Genomic DNA, 20,299 nt, shown 5'->3' with positions numbered 1-20,299 from the left:
CTACTATGTGTTACTATGTGCTGCTATGTGCTACTACACTATGTGTTACTATGTGTTACTACAGTATGTGCTGCTATGTGCTACTACAGTATGTGTTACTATGTGCTATTATAGTATGTGCTGCTCTGTGCTACTATGTGCTGCGTTGTGCTACTATGTGCTACTACAGTATGTGCTGTTATGTGCTACTACAGTATGTTATGCTATGTGCTACTACACTATGTGTTACTATGTGCTACTACAGTGTGTGCTGCTATGTGCTACTATAGTATGTGCTGCTCTGTGCTACTATGTGCTGCGTTGTGCTACTATGTGCTACTATAGTATGTTATGCTATGTGCTACTATATTATGTGCTACTATGTGCTACTATGTGCTGCTATGTGCTACTATGTGCTGCTATGTGCTACTATGTGCTACTACACTATGTGCTGCTATGTGCTACTATATTATGTGCTACTATGTGCTACTGCACTATGTGCTGCGTTGTGCTACTATGTGCTACTACAGTATGTGCTGCTATGTGCTACTACACTATGTGCTGCTATGTGCTACTATGTGCTACTATGTGCTACTACAGTATGTGCTGTTATACTATGTGCTGCTATGTGCTACTACAGTATGTGCTACTATGTGCTACTACAGTATGTGCTGCTATGTGCTACTATATTATGTGCTGCTATGTGCTACTACACTATGTGCTACTACACTATGTGCTACTACACTATGTGCTGCTATGTGCTACTATATTATGTGCTACTATGTGCTACTACACTATGTGCTACTATGTGCTACTACAGTATGTGCTGCTATGTGCTACTATGTGCTACTATAGTATGTGCTGTTTTGTGCTACTACATTATGTGCTGCTCCACTATGTGCTACTACATTATGTGCTGCTATGTGCTACTATGTGTTACTATGTGCTGCTATGTGCTACTACACTATGTGTTGCTATGTGTTACTATGTGCTGCTATGTGCTACTATGTGTTACTATGTGCTGCTATGTGCTACTACACTATGTGCTGCTATGTGTTACTATGAACTACTATGTGCAACTACACTATGTGTTACTATGTCTTGCTATGTGCTCGTACACTATGTGCTGCTATGGGCTACTACACTATGTGCTGCTATGTGTTACTACACTATGTGCTCCTACACTATGTGCTACTACACTATGTGCTGCTATGTGCTACTACATTATGTGCTGCTATGTGCTACAACACTATGTGCTGCTATGTGCTACTATGTGTTACTATGTGCTGCTATGTGCTACTACACGATGTGCTGCTATGTGTTACTATGTGCTGCTATGTGCTACTATGTGTTACTATGTGCTGCTATGTGCTACTACACTATGTGTTACTATGTGCTATTATAGTATGTGCTGCTCTGTGCTACTATGTGCTGCGTTGTACTACTATGTGCTACTACAGTATGTGCTGTTATGTGCTACTACACTATGTGTTACTATGTGCTACTACAGTGTGTGCTGCTATGTGCTACTACAGTATGTGTTACTATGTGCTACTATAGTATGTGCTGCTCTGTGCTACTATGTGCTGCTATAGTATGTTATGCTATGTGCTACTATATTATGTGCTACTATGTGCTACTATGTGCTGCTATGTGCTACTATGTGCTGCTATGTGCTACTACAGTATGTGCTGCTATGTGCTACTATATTATGTGCTACTACACTATGTGCTGCTATGTGCTACTATATTATGTGCTACTATGTGCTACTACACTATGTGCTGCGTTGTGCTACTATGTGCTACTACAGTATGTGCTGCTATGTGCTACTACACTATGTGCTACTATATTATGTGCTGCTATGTGCTGCTATGTGCTACTATGTGCTACTACAGTATGTGCTGTTATACTATGTGCTGCTATGTGCTACTACAGTATGTGCTACTATGTGCTACTACAGTATGTGCTGCTATGTGCTACTATATTATGTGCTGCTATGTGCTACTACAGTATGTGCTACTATGTGCTACTATCAATCAATCAATCAATCAATTTTATTTTATATAGCCCTTCGTACATCAGCTAATATCTCGAAGTGCTGTACAGACACCCAGCCTAAAACCCCAAACAGCTAGTAATGCAGGTGTAGAAGCACGGTGGCTAGGAAAAACTCCCTAGAAAGGCCAAAACCTAGGAAGAAACTTAGAGAGGAACCAGGCTATGAGGGGTGGCCAGTCCTCTTCTGGCTGTGCCGGAAGACTACAGTATGTGCTGCTATGTGCTACTATATTATGTGCTGCTATGTGCTACTACACTATGTGCTACTATGTGCTACTACACTATGTGCTACTACACTATGTGCTGCTGTGTGCTACTATATTATGTGCTACTATGTGCTACTACAGTATGTGCTGTTTTGTGCTACTACATTATGTGCTGCTCCACTATGTGCTACTACATTATGTGCTGCTATGTGCTACTATGTGTTACTATGTGCTGCTATGTGCTACTACACTATGTGCTGCTATGTGTTACTATGTGCTGCTATGTGCTACTATGTGTTACTATGTGCTGCTATGTGCTACTACACTATGTGCTGCTATGTGTTACTATGAACTACTATGTGCAACTACACTATGTGTTACTATGTCTTGCTATGTACTCGTACACTATGTGCTGCTATGGGCTACTACACTATGTGCTGCTATGTGTTACTACACTATGTGCTCCTACACTATGTGCTACTACACTATGTGCTGCTATGTGCTACTACATTATGTGCTGCTATGTGCTACAACACTATGTGCTGCTATGTGCTACTATGTGTTACTATGTGCTGCTATGTGCTACTACACGATGTGCTGCTATGTGTTACTATGTGCTGCTATGTGCTACTATGTGTTACTATGTGTTGCTATGTGCTACTACACTATGTGTTACTATGTGCTATTATAGTATGTGCTGCTCTGTGCTACTATGTGCTGCGTTGTGCTACTATGTGCTACTACAGTATGTGCTGTTATGTGCTACTACAGTATGTTATGCTATGTGCTACTACACTATGTGTTACTATGTGCTACTACAGTGTGTGCTGCTATGTGCTACTACAGTATGTGCTGCTATGTGCTACTATATTATGTGCTACTATGTGCTACTACAGTATGTGCTGTTTTGTGCTACTACATTATGTGCTGCTCCACTATGTGCTACTACATTATGTGCTGCTATGTGCTACTATGTGTTACTATGTGCTGCTATGTGCTACTACACTATGTGCTGCTATGTGTTACTATGTGCTGCTATGTGCTACTATGTGTTACTATGTGCTGCTATGTGCTACTACACTATGTGCTGCTATGTGTTACTATGAACTACTATGTGCAACTACACTATGTGTTACTATGTCTTGCTATGTACTCGTACACTATGTGCTGCTATGGGCTACTACACTATGTGCTGCTATGTGTTACTACACTATGTGCTCCTACACTATGTGCTACTACACTATGTGCTGCTATGTGCTACTACATTATGTGCTGCTATGTGCTACAACACTATGTGCTGCTATGTGCTACTATGTGTTACTATGTGCTGCTATGTGCTACTACACGATGTGCTGCTATGTGTTACTATGTGCTGCTATGTGCTACTATGTGTTACTATGTGTTGCTATGTGCTACTACACTATGTGTTACTATGTGCTATTATAGTATGTGCTGCTCTGTGCTACTATGTGCTGCGTTGTGCTACTATGTGCTACTACAGTATGTGCTGTTATGTGCTACTACAGTATGTTATGCTATGTGCTACTACACTATGTGTTACTATGTGCTACTACAGTGTGTGCTGCTATGTGCTACTACAGTATGTGTTACTATGTGCTACTATAGTATGTGCTGCTCTGTGCTACTATGTTCTGCGTTGTGCTACTATGTGCTAGTACAGTATGTTATGCTATGTGCTACTATATTACGTGCTACTATGTGCTACTATGTGCTGCTACAGTATGTGCTGTTATGTGCTACTACACTATGTGCTGCTATGTACTACTATATTATGTGCTGCTATGTGCTACTACACTATGTGCTAATATGTGCTACTACACTATGTGCTCCTACACTATGTGCTACTACACTATGTGCTGCTATGTGCTACTACACTATGTGCTGCTATGTGCTACAACACTATGTGCTGCTATGTGCTACTATGTGTTACTATGTGCTGCTATACTATGTGTTACTATGTCTTGCTATGTGCTCGTACACTATGTGCTGCTATGGGCTACTACACTATGTGCTGCTATGTGTTACTACACTATGTGCTCCTACACTATGTGCTACTACACTATGTGCTGCTATACTATGTGCTGCTATGTGCTACAACACTATGTGCTGCTATGTGCTACTATGTGTTACTATGTGCTGCTATGTGCTACTACACGATGTGCTGCTATGTGTTACTATGTGCTGCTATGTGCTACTATGTGTTACTATGTGCTGCTATGTGCTACTACACTATGTGTTACTATGTGTTACTACAGTATGTGCTGCTATGTGCTACTACAGTATGTGTTACTATGTGCTATTATAGTATGTGCTGCTCTGTGCTACTATGTGCTGCGTTGTGCTACTATGTGCTACTACAGTATGTGCTGTTATGTGCTACTACAGTATGTTATGCTATGTGCTACTACACTATGTGTTACTATGTGCTACTACAGTGTGTGCTGCTATGTGCTACTATAGTATGTGCTGCTCTGTGCTACTATGTGCTGCGTTGTGCTACTATGTGCTACTATAGTATGTTATGCTATGTGCTACTATATTATGTGCTACTATGTGCTACTATGTGCTGCTATGTGCTACTATGTGCTGCTATGTGCTACTATGTGCTACTACACTATGTGCTGCTATGTGCTACTATATTATGTGCTACTATGTGCTACTGCACTATGTGCTGCGTTGTGCTACTACAGTATGTGCTGCTATGTGCTACTACACTATGTGCTGCTATGTGCTACTATGTGCTACTATGTGCTACTACAGTATGTGCTGTTATACTATGTGCTGCTATGTGCTACTACAGTATGTGCTACTATGTGCTACTACAGTATGTGCTGCTATGTGCTACTATATTATGTGCTGCTATGTGCTACTACACTATGTGCTACTACACTATGTGCTACTACACTATGTGCTGCTATGTGCTACTATATTATGTGCTACTATGTGCTACTACACTATGTGCTACTATGTGCTACTACAGTATGTGCTGCTATGTGCTACTATGTGCTACTATAGTATGTGCTGTTTTGTGCTACTACATTATGTGCTGCTCCACTATGTGCTACTACATTATGTGCTGCTATGTGCTACTATGTGTTACTATGTGCTGCTATGTGCTACTACACTATGTGTTGCTATGTGTTACTATGTGCTGCTATGTGCTACTATGTGTTACTATGTGCTGCTATGTGCTACTACACTATGTGCTGCTATGTGTTACTATGAACTACTATGTGCAACTACACTATGTGTTACTATGTCTTGCTATGTGCTCGTACACTATGTGCTGCTATGGGCTACTACACTATGTGCTGCTATGTGTTACTACACTATGTGCTCCTACACTATGTGCTACTACACTATGTGCTGCTATGTGCTACTACATTATGTGCTGCTATGTGCTACAACACTATGTGCTGCTATGTGCTACTATGTGTTACTATGTGCTGCTATGTGCTACTACACGATGTGCTGCTATGTGTTACTATGTGCTGCTATGTGCTACTATGTGTTACTATGTGCTGCTATGTGCTACTACACTATGTGTTACTATGTGCTATTATAGTATGTGCTGCTCTGTGCTACTATGTGCTGCGTTGTACTACTATGTGCTACTACAGTATGTGCTGTTATGTGCTACTACACTATGTGTTACTATGTGCTACTACAGTGTGTGCTGCTATGTGCTACTACAGTATGTGTTACTATGTGCTACTATAGTATGTGCTGCTCTGTGCTACTATGTGCTGCTATAGTATGTTATGCTATGTGCTACTATATTATGTGCTACTATGTGCTACTATGTGCTGCTATGTGCTACTATGTGCTGCTATGTGCTACTACAGTATGTGCTGCTATGTGCTACTATATTATGTGCTACTACACTATGTGCTGCTATGTGCTACTATATTATGTGCTACTATGTGCTACTACACTATGTGCTGCGTTGTGCTACTATGTGCTACTACAGTATGTGCTGCTATGTGCTACTACACTATGTGCTACTATATTATGTGCTGCTATGTGCTGCTATGTGCTACTATGTGCTACTACAGTATGTGCTGTTATACTATGTGCTGCTATGTGCTACTACAGTATGTGCTACTATGTGCTACTACAGTATGTGCTGCTATGTGCTACTATATTATGTGCTGCTATGTGCTACTACAGTATGTGCTACTATGTGCTACTATCAATCAATCAATCAATCAATTTTATTTTATATAGCCCTTCGTACATCAGCTAATATCTCGAAGTGCTGTACAGACACCCAGCCTAAAACCCCAAACAGCTAGTAATGCAGGTGTAGAAGCACGGTGGCTAGGAAAAACTCCCTAGAAAGGCCAAAACCTAGGAAGAAACTTAGAGAGGAACCAGGCTATGAGGGGTGGCCAGTCCTCTTCTGGCTGTGCCGGAAGACTACAGTATGTGCTGCTATGTGCTACTATATTATGTGCTGCTATGTGCTACTACACTATGTGCTACTATGTGCTACTACACTATGTGCTACTACACTATGTGCTGCTGTGTGCTACTATATTATGTGCTACTATGTGCTACTACAGTATGTGCTGTTTTGTGCTACTACATTATGTGCTGCTCCACTATGTGCTACTACATTATGTGCTGCTATGTGCTACTATGTGTTACTATGTGCTGCTATGTGCTACTACACTATGTGCTGCTATGTGTTACTATGTGCTGCTATGTGCTACTATGTGTTACTATGTGCTGCTATGTGCTACTACACTATGTGCTGCTATGTGTTACTATGAACTACTATGTGCAACTACACTATGTGTTACTATGTCTTGCTATGTACTCGTACACTATGTGCTGCTATGGGCTACTACACTATGTGCTGCTATGTGTTACTACACTATGTGCTCCTACACTATGTGCTACTACACTATGTGCTGCTATGTGCTACTACATTATGTGCTGCTATGTGCTACAACACTATGTGCTGCTATGTGCTACTATGTGTTACTATGTGCTGCTATGTGCTACTACACGATGTGCTGCTATGTGTTACTATGTGCTGCTATGTGCTACTATGTGTTACTATGTGTTGCTATGTGCTACTACACTATGTGTTACTATGTGCTATTATAGTATGTGCTGCTCTGTGCTACTATGTGCTGCGTTGTGCTACTATGTGCTACTACAGTATGTGCTGTTATGTGCTACTACAGTATGTTATGCTATGTGCTACTACACTATGTGTTACTATGTGCTACTACAGTGTGTGCTGCTATGTGCTACTACAGTATGTGTTACTATGTGCTACTATAGTATGTGCTGCTCTGTACTACTATGTTCTGCGTTGTGCTACTATGTGCTAGTACAGTATGTTATGCTATGTGCTACTATATTACGTGCTACTATGTGCTACTATGTGCTGCTATGTGCTACTATGTGCTGCTATGTGCTACTATGTGCTACTACAGTATGTGCTGTTATGTGCTACTACACTATGTGCTGCTATGTACTACTATATTATGTGCTGCTATGTGCTACTACACTATGTGCTAATATGTGCTACTACACTATGTGCTCCTACACTATGTGCTACTACACTATGTGCTGCTATGTGCTACTACACTATGTGCTGCTATGTGCTACAACACTATGTGCTGCTATGTGCTACTATGTGTTACTATGTGCTGCTATGTGCTACTACACTATGTGCTGCTATGTGTTACTATGTGCTGCTATGGGCTACTACACTATGTGTTACTATGTGCTACTACACTATGTGCTGCTATGTGCTACTATGTGCTGCTATGTGCAACTACACTATGTGCTACTACACTATGTGCTACTATGTGCTACTACACTATTTGCTGCTATGTGCTACTACACTATGTGCTGCTATGTGCTACTACACTATGTGTTACTACACTATGTGCTACTACAGTATGTGTTACTTTGTGCTACTACACTATGTGCTACTACACTAGGTGCTGCTATGTGCTACTACACTATGTGCTACTACACTATGTGCTGCTATGTTCTACTACACTAGGTGCTGCTATGTGCTACTACACTATGTGCTACTATGTGCTACTACAGTATGTGCTGCTATGTGCTACTACAGTATGTGCTGCTATGTGCTACTATGTGCTACTACACTATGTGCTACTCCACTAGGTGCTGCTATGTGCTACTACACTATGTGCTACTACACTAGGTGCTGCTATGTGCTAATACACTATGTGCTACTACACTAGGTGCTGCTATGTGCTACTACACTATGTGCTGCTATGTGCTACTACACTATGTGCTACTACACTATGTGCTGCTATGTGCTACTACACTATGTGCTACTACACTATGTGCTACTACACTATGTGCTGCTATGTGCTACTACACTATGTGCTACTACACTATGTGCTACTACACTATGTGCTGCTATGTGCTACTACACTATGTGCTACTACACTATGTGCTGCTATGTGCTGCTACACTATGTGCTACTACACTATGTGCTGCTATGTGCTACTACACTATGTGCTACTACACTATGTGCTGCTATGTGCTACTACACTATGTGCTACTATGTGCTACTACACTATGTGCTGCTATGTGCTACTACACTATGTGCTACTACACTATGTGCTGCTATGTGCTACTACACTATGTGCTACTATGTGCTACTACACTATGTGCTGCTATGTGCTACTACACTATGTGCTGCTATATGCTACTACAGTATGTGCTGCTATGTGCTACTACACTATGTGCTGCTATGTGCTACTACACTATGTGCTGCTATGTGCTACTACAGTATGTGCTGCTATGTGCTACTACACTATGTGCTACTACACTATGTGCTACTATGTGCTACTACACTATGTGCTGCTATGTGCTACTACACTATTTGCTGCTATGTGCTACTACACTATGTGCTACTATGTGCTACTACACTATGTGTTACTATGTGCTACTACACTATGTGCTACTATGTGCTACTACACTATGTGCTGCTATGTGCTACTACACTATGTGTTACTATGTGCTACTACACTATGTGCTACTACAGTATGTGTTACTATGTGCTACTACACTATGTGCTACTACACTAGGTGCTGCTATGTGCTACTACACTATGTGCTACTACACTATGTGCTGCTATGTTCTACTACACTAGGTGCTGCTATGTGCTTCTACAGTATGTGCTGCTATGTGCTACTACACTATGTGCTGCTATGACAGTGTGCCATGGAATGTTTAAAAATATTTCACACTTGAACAATATGAGATGACTGACCAAAAGATGAGGTAGGCTAGGTTCATCCAGCAAGAATTATGTTTTTTGTTTGGTTCTTTCTTAGCAAAACAGTCTGGATCATGATTTAATAATATATCACAATCTGAACATAATACCATTCAAAGAATGTTCAATTTACCCCAGCCTCACGTCACTGACGGGCAGAGAAATAATCCTGTGTTTAGTCTGATGGCTTATGTTTACATTGGCGTCTCCTGTTGGAGGTTATGTGTGGTAACATTTGGCTTGTGGTCCTGGAGAGCCACGCTGGGCTGGTAGGTTAGTCGTCTTTGGCCTGGCAAAAGGAGGGTATGTCTGGCTCTCTCTTTGTCTTTGGGGGAGGTGGAGTGAGAGAAAATCTGATCTTGTTCTTTATAGTCTGACCACATTGCAAGAGTATGTCCTTGCTGGCCTAAATCTGCTGCTGCACGAGGTGTGGGATCTTTAAAGAGCCCCGGGCTTTAAAGAGTTTCAGGTCTACATATTGTAAGTAGACCATTGTTCAAACTCATTCTGCCATGTCTCACTCATTGCTCATGGATAAACCCACAATCATAGCTATTTAAGCAAAACCTTAGATGAGTCAACTTCTATGCTTAAATAGCACTTTGCACCTCTATACTTAGAGTAATAACATGGCTGTAATACTGATGTAACATTCTCTCTGAACACACTTATTGGCAAACATGCTGACAGTCAATGAAGAATGTGTCCCCTCACATACAACACAGAGATACTTACGGTGCTTGGAGCTCCCGTGGTGCAGTCAGACCTGCCCCCTCCACTGTGAACACTCCCCCTCTCAGGGTGATAGGCAGGGGATTGGTGAAGCTGATGTGTGCAATTAATTTCCGAGATACAACTGCATCTCCCACTACCTGAAGCAAGAAAATGGACAGTGCAGGCATCATCAGAGAGGATTATTTCAGTATATCTAAAACAAGCCCCTACAGCATATTTCAACTGCTTTCCCTCCGGAAATGGCCAATCTTGACAATTGTGTAAAGTGCAAACAGTAGCACGCAATTCATCAAGCAATTATTCACCAGCTATTTACAGTTACATACAGTATAGCCTAGTACCTTGACATGGAGCTGTGGCATGCTTAGTGGGATGTTGACCTCTTGCAGAATGATGTCGGGCTGGCTGCTGGCCTGGAGCAGTGCTGTGACCCTGATCAGGTTATGCTCAGACACACAAGCCCCATAGTGATCGTACCGTAGACGCATCACTTCCTTATGAGCTGTGAGAATAATAGGGATGAGAGGAAAAAGTATTATTGTATTCTTTTCACTTCGGTGTGGTATTTTTTGCTCTGTTTACTCGGTTCCTAAAAATACAAGAAACCCAGGGATGTTGTAGGTCAGACTCACCCAGTGCAAGTAAAAAAACAAATCTAACACAGGGACTGACACCAGTTCTGAGTCTTGATTCGTCTCGCCTACGGCACCTATATGGTGTATGTGACAAGCGGAGGCCCACCTTTCTGGGCTGGCACGGTCAGGCTGGCAGTCCTCCTCTGGCACTCCCCCCGGTGAAGGCTGTTGTAGGTGACAGCGTTGGAGGTCACAGTGAGCTGGGCCGGGGTGTCCTCCCCACCCACGTTGTGCACCTCCACTATCACATCAAAGTCTGTCCCCAGGATGGCCTGGGCGTGTCTGATCTTCAGCTCCAGCTGCCCTGGTCCTCCATTCAGCTGCGTTATCCGACGTCCTGCCTTCTCATACACCTCACGCTCCTTCACTGAACCTGGTAGAAAGAAAGGACGATGTCATACTGTTATATAAAATGTCTGTTTTTACGGTATGCGTGTGTATATAGTAACACCCTTCCCTTGAGGTATTTGTTGTGTATAACGGTACTGTACTCTTTCTGTTCGGTTCCCATCTGTGCTAATATTGAAGCAGGTGAGAATATTTGTGCTTATCTGTGCTTAACGAAAGGAAGTGAATACCTTCAGGGTATTTGTAATGTTTAGTGATGTCCTCTCTGTAGTCTCCATACACACTCTTGGTGCTGATGTTTCGGCCCACAGTTTTCTGGTTGAGGGAAACCTGTGAGCGTTGGCCATCTGGGTAGACGATCCAGGTGACCAGGTCTGCGTTCACCTCAGAGAACACGAAGGCTGCATCATACTTCATCCCCACATCACCGTCCCTCACCGCCTTGACTGGACAGGGCCCACAACAGTACACCCCTAAGAGACAAGGGAACGATAGTGGGGGGATGGGGTGATTTGAAGAGTGAGGTTATGAAGAGCCCAATAACAGAGTTTTAAAGGAGCTTTTCCTTAGTGAGACAGACTGATCATGAATATCAAGTGGGGCCGTACCATCACTCCTCTCCTGTGGGGTGGGATCCAGAGCCTGCCACCCATCATAGCCTTTAGGAAGATCCTCCCTATCCATCCAGGACTCCACCCAGCAATGGTAGTTCCTACACACACAAAGCATTTACAGTATTGATGTGAGGGAGGCCACTATAAGAAAACGGATGAATGTGCTGACTTTGTCGAGACCGAAATGCAGCTTTTGAGCTTTACCAGATCATGTCCTTCCTGCCTTCAGACACACTCTCCAGCTGCTCATTGTACAGATAGTCCACATTCAGGTTGCCGTCAGTGTCATGGGCAGAGGAGTAGTTTGTAACAGGGCGAGTAGGTATGCCCAGACAGCGAAGAACTGTGGGATGGGTGAACGGAAGGAGCCAATCAGCAAATAGCATATAGTCTGTCTAGAATTACAGAGCTGAATATTACTGGAGGCCTAATGAAAGGTTAAAGAAAATATAGAGCCAGAGAGTGTTGGAAATTTGTAGTTGAAAAAAAGAGAGCCATCCTGTGTCAGGGCGCGGTATGTGTGCCTCACCTGTGCAGGCTACACCTGAGAACACCCAGCACTGTCCGTATCGCACCCTCTGTGTCCCGGCCTCGCGCCATCGCCTGAGGATGGCCACACTGCCGGTCCAGCGTGTGGGCGACACCCCATCATCATACTTCCCGTCCCAGCGGCCCAACACCACTCCACGGTCATCATTAGCGTTCACCTGCACAGATGTAGAGGAAGTAAGTTAATTACTGTGAGATTATAACTAAATCAAATCAAATGTTATTTGTCACATGCGCCGAATACAACAGGTGTAGATCTCACAGTGAAATGCTTACTTATGACCCCCTAACCAACAATGCAGTACAAATAAGAATAAGAAATAAAAGTAGCAAGTAATTAAAGAGCAGCAGTAAAATAACAATAGTGAGACTATATACAGGGGATTACCGGTACAGAGTCAATTTGCGGGGGCACCCGTTAGTCGAGGTAATTGAGGTAATATGTACATGTAGGTAGAGTTATTACAGTGACTATGCATAGATGATAACAACAGAGAGTAGCAGCGGTGTAAAAAGGGGGCGGAGGGCAATGCAAGTAGTCTGGGTAGCCATTTGATTAGATATTCAGTAGTCTTATGGCTTGGGGGTAGAAGCTGTTTAGAAGCCTCTTGGACCAAGACTTGGCCCTCCGGTCCCACTTGCCATGCGGTAGCAGAGAGAACAGTCTATGACTAGGGTGGCTGGAGTCTTTGGCATTTTTTAGAGCCTTCCTCTGACACCGCCTGGTATAGAGGTCTTGGATGGCAGAAAGCTTTGCCCCAGTGATGTACTGGGCAGTACGCACTACCCTCTGTAGTGCCTTGCAATCGGAGGCCAAGCAGTTGCCATACCAGGCAGTGATGCAACCAGTCAGGATGCTCTTGATGGTGCAGCTGTATAACCTGGTGTGCTTGGACCATGTTAGTTTGTTGGTGATGTGGACACCAAGGAACTTGAAGCTCTCAACCTGCTCCACTACAGCCCCGTCGACGAGAATGGGTGTGTGCTTGGTCCTCTTTCCCCTGCAGTCCACAATCATCTCCTTAGTCTTGATCACGTTGAGGGAGAGGTTGTTGTCCTGGCACCACACGGCCATGACCTCCTCCCTATATGCTGTCTCGTCGTTGATCAGACCTACCACTGTTGTGTCATCGGCAAACTTAATGATGGTGTTGTAGTCATGCCTGGCCGTGCAGTCATGAGTGAACAGGGAGTACAGGAGGGGACTGAGCACACACCCCTGAGGGGCCCCTGTGTTGAGGACGACCTGGGGGCGGCCAGGATCCAGTTGCAAAAGAAGGTGTTTAGTTCCAGGGTCCATAGCTTAATGATGAACTTTGAGGGCACTATGGTGTTGAATGCTGAGCTGTAGTTAATGAACAGTATTCTCACATAGGTGTTCTCTTTTTCCAGGTGGGAAAGGGCAGTGTGGAGTGCAATAGAGATTGCATCATCTGTGGATCTGTTAGGGCTGTATGCAAATTGGAGAGCGTTTATGGTTTCTGGGATAATGGTGTTGATGTGAGTCATAACCAGCCTTTCAAAGCACTTCATGGCTATGGCAGCTCTAGCCTTTAGCTCAGTGCGGATGTTGCCTGTAATCCATGGCTTCTGGTTGGGGTATGTACGTACGGTCACTGTGGGGATGACGTCATCGATGCACTTATTGATGAAGCCAATAACTGATGCGGTGTGCTCCTCAATGCCATGGAGGAATCCCGGGAACATATTCCAGTCTGTGCAAGCAAAACAGTCCTGTAGATTAGCGTCTGCTTCATCTGACCATTTTTTTACTGATCGAGTCACTGGTGCTTCCTGCTTTAATTTTTGCTTGTAAGCAGGAATCAGGAGGATAGAATTATGGTCAGATTTGCCAAATGGAGGGCGAGCTTTGTAAGCGTCTCTGCGTGTGGACTAAAGGTGGTCCAGAGTTTTTTTCCCTCAGGTTGCACATTTAACATGCTGATGGAAATTTGGTTAGACCTATTTAAGTTTCCATGCATTAAAGTCCCCGGCCACTAGGAGCACCGCCTCTGGGTGAGCATTTTCCTGTTTGCTTATGGCGGAATACAGCTCATTGAGTGCGGTCTTACTGCCAGCCTCAGTCTGTGGTGGTATGTAGATAGCTACGAAGAATACAGAAAACTCTCTTGGTAAATAGTGTGGTCTACAGCTTATGTACCTCAGGTGAGCAAAACCTCAAGACTTCCTTAGATATTGTGCACCAGCTGTTATTTACAAAAATACATAGTCCGCCGCCCCTTGTCTTACCAGATGCCGCTGTTCTATCCTGCCGATACAGCGTATAACCAGCCGTTAATCAACCAGTATGTTGATAATGTCGTCGTTCAGTCACGACTCTGTGAAGCATAAGATATTACAGTTTTGAATGTCCCGTTGGTAGTTTAATCTGCTGCGTATGTCATCAATTTTATTTTCCAAAGATTGCACGTTTGCTAGCAGAATGGAAGGCAGTGGGGGTTTATTCGATTGCCTACGAATTCTCAGAAGGCAGCCCGCCCTCCAGACCCTTTTTCTCCGTCTTATCGTAACGCAAATGACGGGGATCTGGGCCTGTTCCTGGGAAAGCAGTATACCATTCACGTCGGGCTCGTCGGACTCGTTAAACGAAAAAATTATTCTGCCAGTTCATGGTGAGAAATCGCAGTTCTAATAAGAGATGGTAGCATTATGTACAAAATAAGTAAAAAAAAAAAGTTACAAACAACGCAAAGAAACAAACCAAAAAACACAATTGGATAGGAACATGTAAAACGTCAGCCTTCTTCTCCGGCGTCATCTATTCCCCTAGATGTATAAATAATTACTTTATATGGTGAACCTTACCATTGCAGTAATTGTCCTGCTCACGTACACTGGATCTGCTCGGTTGGCTGTGTCAATCTCTGGGTTTTTCAGTGCAGCAGGTGAATTGTTCAGGATTTCAAAACAGATATCCACCACATCTTGTTCAAACTATGAAAAATGAAATGTTAAAATATTATGAGAACACATTGTGCTCATGATGAGGTATGCAAATCTCAAACCAGTGTTAACATACAGTTGGTGATTGTGACTGTGAATATGTACCATCCTCCTCACTAGATGGAGACAATCAGCCATGCAGGCTGTCTGTCCGTCTCTCAATGTCTATGTGACTATGTCTCTCTCTCTGAAATGAGACAAACCCTGGATTTTCACACAGCCAGGGTAGAAATGCCTTACATCCACCAAAGACATTTATTCAGCCAGCTGAGGCACTGTGTCTCCAATGCCACCAAGCTGTGACAATTCACACAGGCCACCATCAAGCCATCAGACTCGCCAGAAACTACTGGCTGCCAACACCCTCCCACATGCCCTGTTGTTTATCTTTCTGTTTGAAAACGTCTCAGCTAGAACAGTGATTTAGGCAACACAACACTGAGTTCTTGTTCTCAATGGATCGATGGGTTGTGATCAAAAGATTTTCTCTCTATATATCAATTTTGTCTCAGGTGGGTTAGCTGTCCATCCTTCAGAGGTGTGCTGTTTGCTACCTGTCCAAAGTTCCAGGGCAGTGAGGAGATCTGGTCCCAGGAGCCCTGGTAAAGGAGGCCATTTTCATTCAGTATGTACTCCTCTAGTAGCTCCTCATCAGGTAGGTACACAGAGTCAGCTGGGAGGGAGAAAAACAAAGACCCAGCAGAGGAAAGACTGAGTGAGAAAACATATGGGGCAACAGCAATCTTATTGATTTGATATTGTATCACATAATTGACAGCTTTCATATCAGCAATCTCTTCACCAACTTTGACATTTCTTTATCCCTTCTAGTAATTTCATGTTTAGCTAAAACTTATTTAAAAGTAAACACAGGGGGAGACAGACTGAGACAAACACACAACAGAAGTAGAAGTTGAGTCCCCTGACTCTGACCTACTAAGAGTGCAAAAGTAATGAATACCGATGACACCTTCCTGAGCCCTTATTGGTTCCCCTCACCAAAAGAGCAAATAAAACAGGGTCGTTTCAACTGATTCTACCAATTTGTGTGTGTGTGTTTATGTGTCGGAGCTCACCTTTGCACCAGGGATTGAAGAGCAGGTAGAACGTCTCTGGTGTGGTCTGCTCCAGGATGTGTCCATCAGGGGAGAGGAGCAGCAATGTCATGCTGTAGATTCCCACAGGGGCGTCTGCTGGGCTGTGGATCGTCAGCAGCACCTCATTCTGAGCCCTCTGCTGGCGGAACCACCACTTGTCACGGCCAGCACGGGCATCCAAAACCTTCACCACCACCTCACCCTCCTTACCTAAACACGCAAACAAACAAAAACTCATATACTGTCAGTCAAAGCTATTTTACCAGACCATTTTCGTTTTATATCTGTCAATCATAACTGACTCCTCCTCCCACTTTGCAATAGTATCCACTCTATAGCTGACTAAAGCTTATGGTCCTTGGCATTGAGTTGCTCACCCAGATGCAGGATCATGGCTAGTTTGTGTTTGGGCGGCAGGGGTGTGGAGCACTGCAGAGCGAGGGAGAAGGGCTGCCCCCTACGAACCAGCAGCCTTTCCAGGTCCATTTCCCCTGTACGATGGGCATGGTTGTTCACCTGGCAATGCAGGTCCATCCCCATTAATACACCTGGAACACAATAAAAGAAAGAACATAGGGCACAGTCACTTCTACTGTGTAGTTAGGAATAATGTGTTCATGATGGAATCTTGGTGGTAACCAGGCCATACACTAATACTCTAGTAGATATTCATATTTCTAGACAGATCTCTATTTTAGTCATATCAATCACAATGGTTGTACAGGTCAAACAACAGAAAGGTCAGACAAGTCATCAATTGGAGCCTGACTATCATTATGAGTCACCAAGTCAAGGACCACACTTCATATTTATAGAAGCTACTGTAGGTAGGCAACTCCATTCAAGCATGATGTACTGTGTGAAAACATTAGAGATTGAGATTCTGGCAATCGATATGTTTTTATTTATTTATCCAGTGTCAGATGAACTTGTGGATAGCATTTTTATGTAGCATACCCTAAGGTATCTGTAGACTTGCAGTCATTGTGCTGATGATACCCACTGGGCACAGACGTCAGTTCAACATGTAGTTTTGATTTACATTTGGTTGAGTTGTCAACTAACGTGAATTCAACGTGAAATCCACAAAACATTTCATCATGTTATTGGATTTAGGTTCAAAGTTGTGTGAAAAAAATATGAAATGCCCTTAAGTTGATTACTTTTTGCTAATCTATTTTGGCAGGAAATCTTGTGTGCCATGTACTTATAACACACACAGAGACAGACCATCTTTTTCCACTAGGAGAAACACTGATCTACTGTATATTCTGTATAAATTTAGAAATGTATACATTTCAGGATAAACTTTCAGTTAGCACATCTGCCCATCCTCATATTTTTATGAATAGTGCATACAAGCCTAAATTGGTCTCTTACTCTCCTAGTATGCATTGCTTAAATTAGAATGAGTGATCTCAACACACTGCTGTGAATTCATACGACAGCACATTTTATTTATATGGTAGCACATTTTTCACAGATATGGAAACTGCAAGCAATATTTGTCTCCTCTACTTCAGAGAGCACTCTCAATGGTTTGAAAAAGCAGTGTAATAATGATAAATCACTCACCGTTTTGGTCAGCCATTTTCCAGTCTTTGTTGTGAATATCTCCTCCTTCTCTGCCGTTTTACCTCCTTTTATGATAAGTTTGACTCCTCTTGTGCCTTTTCAAACAGCCCTGAAGGTGTATGCCTCACTTTTCTACCACTGTCCCCACCAGGACTCTGTATTTATACTGGAGAGGAATGGCCCCATTCCTGTGCTCCAACACACGCTCACACACACACCTCCCATTCACTATCCTTCCTGACCTCTGACATCACACTCTGTGGAGATCCAGAACAAAGGTGTGCTCACAGTCAGTCTCTCTGTGTGTGTGTGTTCGTCATGCGCCCCCATGTGTGTCTGCCTACTTCAATATTTTACTTCAATACTGAAAAAAGGATGAGAGCCCAGGTATTTACTATAGTTTGTGTCAGCCGTCTGCCCCTCTGATGCAAGTTCAGACACCCGTTTTTTTGTTCAGCAGATGGGTTCAGGGAATAGGGCACACTTTTACTAATCCAGCAGTATTCCAGTAAATGTTTTGCATCATATACAATTTCCTGTTTCACAGTCTCTATAGCACGTACATGGGCACTTTTTTCTTTCTGGATGGGCCAGTCACAACTTAAGAGAACAAACAAGTTGAATACGTTTACAGCATGATATACTACTTAAGAGGGAAAATATGATTTTGTTCCAGGGTTTTTATTCATATGTATTGGTGTCCAGGACATTGACTGGAGCTCTGTCCATTTTTCCTTGCACATGGTATAGCAATTTAATCAACATAATATATGCTTCATCATTTGTTGAGTCATTTAGACTGGAGACACGTCCCAATGTTGAAGAATACTAGTGAAAGCAGAATGGGGATTTCTACTGAAATGTATGGTATTGAAATACACTCCCCCCCCCCCACCTTTAACCAGGTAGGCCAGTTGCTGCGGGGTGCAGAGCTGTTGGCCAGGGTTGGGGTAGCCAGGTGGAAAGCGTGGCCAGCCGTAGAGAAATGCTTATTGAAATTCTCGGTTATCGTGGATTTATCGGTGGTTACAGTGTTTCCTAGCCTCAGTGCAGTGCAGCTGAGAGGAGGTGCTCTTATTCTCCATGGACTTTACAGTGTCCCAAAACTTTTTGGTATTAGTGCAGCAGGATGCAAATCTCTGTTTGAAAAAGCTAGCCTTTGCTTTCCTAACTGACTGTGTATGTTGGTTCCTGACTTCCCTGAAAAGTTGCATATCGCGGGGACTATTCGAAGCTAGTGCAGTGCGCCACCGGATGTTTTTGTGCCCTGCTAGAGCTGCCCTGGTCAACTGTAAGTGCTGTTATTGTGAAGTGGAAACGTCTAAGACTAACAACGGCTCTGCCACGAAATGGTAGTCAGTTGCAACTCTCACTACTGAGTTCCAAACGGCCTCTGGAAGCAACGTCAGCACAATAACTGTTTGTTGGGAGATTCATGAAATGGGTTTCCATGGCCGAGCAGCCGCACACAAACCTAAGATCTCCATGCGCAATGCCAAGCGTCGGCTGGAGTGGTGTAAAACAAGATAGTAATTACCAGCGATTGGATACCACAAAAATTGGGGAGAAAAGGGGGTAAAATTTATTTTTAAAAATTAATTAAAAAAACTTGCCGCAATTGGACTAGAGCAGTGGAAACGCGTTCTCTGGAGTCTGACAGATGAATCTGGGTTTGGCAGATGCCAGGAGAATGCTACCTGCCCGAATGCATAGTGCCAACTGTAAAGTTTGGTGGAGGAGGAATAATGGTCTGGGGCTGTTTTTCATGGTTTGGGCTAGGCCCCTTCGTTCCAGTGAAGGGAAATCTTAACGCTACAGCATACAATGACATTCTAGACGATTCTGTGCTTCCAACTTTGTGGTAACAGTTTGGGGGAGGCCCTTTCCTGTTTCAGCATGAAAATGCCCCGTGCACAAAGCGAGGTCCACACAGAAATGGTTTGTCGGTGTGGAAGAGCCCTGACCTCAAACACCTCTGGGATGAATTGGAACGCAGACTGTGAGCCAGGCCTAATCGTCCAACATCAGTGCCCGACCTCACTAATGCTCTTGTGGCTGAATAGACGCAAGTCCCCGCAGCAATCTTCCAACATCTATTGAAAAGCCTTTCCAGAAGAGTGGAGGCTGTTATAGCAGCAGAGGGGACCAACTCCATATTAATGCCCATGATTTTGGAATGAGATGTTTGACTTTTGGAGATGTTTGACTTTTTTTACTTTTGGTAATGTAGTTTATCATA

General features: G+C 43.3%; 1 protein-coding gene across 1 annotated transcript in view; it reads right to left on the bottom strand.

Moving 5' to 3' along the window:
• The window catches only part of LOC139584780 (protein-glutamine gamma-glutamyltransferase 2-like), a 29,390-nt gene extending 11,123 nt beyond the window's left edge, over window positions 1-18,267 (bottom strand). The window contains exons 1-12 of the mRNA XM_071416996.1: window positions 18,061-18,267; window positions 16,863-17,033; window positions 16,465-16,695; window positions 15,943-16,061; window positions 15,251-15,379; window positions 12,405-12,582; window positions 12,080-12,218; window positions 11,870-11,973; window positions 11,492-11,734; window positions 11,020-11,286; window positions 10,620-10,780; window positions 10,279-10,415 (exon numbers count right to left, since the gene is read on the bottom strand). Coding sequence (XP_071273097.1) covers window positions 10,279-10,415; window positions 10,620-10,780; window positions 11,020-11,286; window positions 11,492-11,734; window positions 11,870-11,973; window positions 12,080-12,218; window positions 12,405-12,582; window positions 15,251-15,379; window positions 15,943-16,061; window positions 16,465-16,695; window positions 16,863-17,033; window positions 18,061-18,076 — 1,895 coding nt within the window. The 5' untranslated portion in view covers window positions 18,077-18,267. The remainder of the gene's footprint in view (window positions 1-10,278; window positions 10,416-10,619; window positions 10,781-11,019; window positions 11,287-11,491; window positions 11,735-11,869; window positions 11,974-12,079; window positions 12,219-12,404; window positions 12,583-15,250; window positions 15,380-15,942; window positions 16,062-16,464; window positions 16,696-16,862; window positions 17,034-18,060) is intronic.
• Window positions 18,268-20,299: the final 2,032 nt, after the last annotated feature.

Source organism: Salvelinus alpinus, chromosome 9 (genome assembly GCF_045679555.1).
Source record: "Salvelinus alpinus chromosome 9, SLU_Salpinus.1, whole genome shotgun sequence".
NCBI lineage: Eukaryota > Metazoa > Chordata > Actinopteri > Salmoniformes > Salmonidae > Salvelinus > Salvelinus alpinus.
This window is presented reverse-complemented; position numbering and strand designations above follow the sequence as displayed.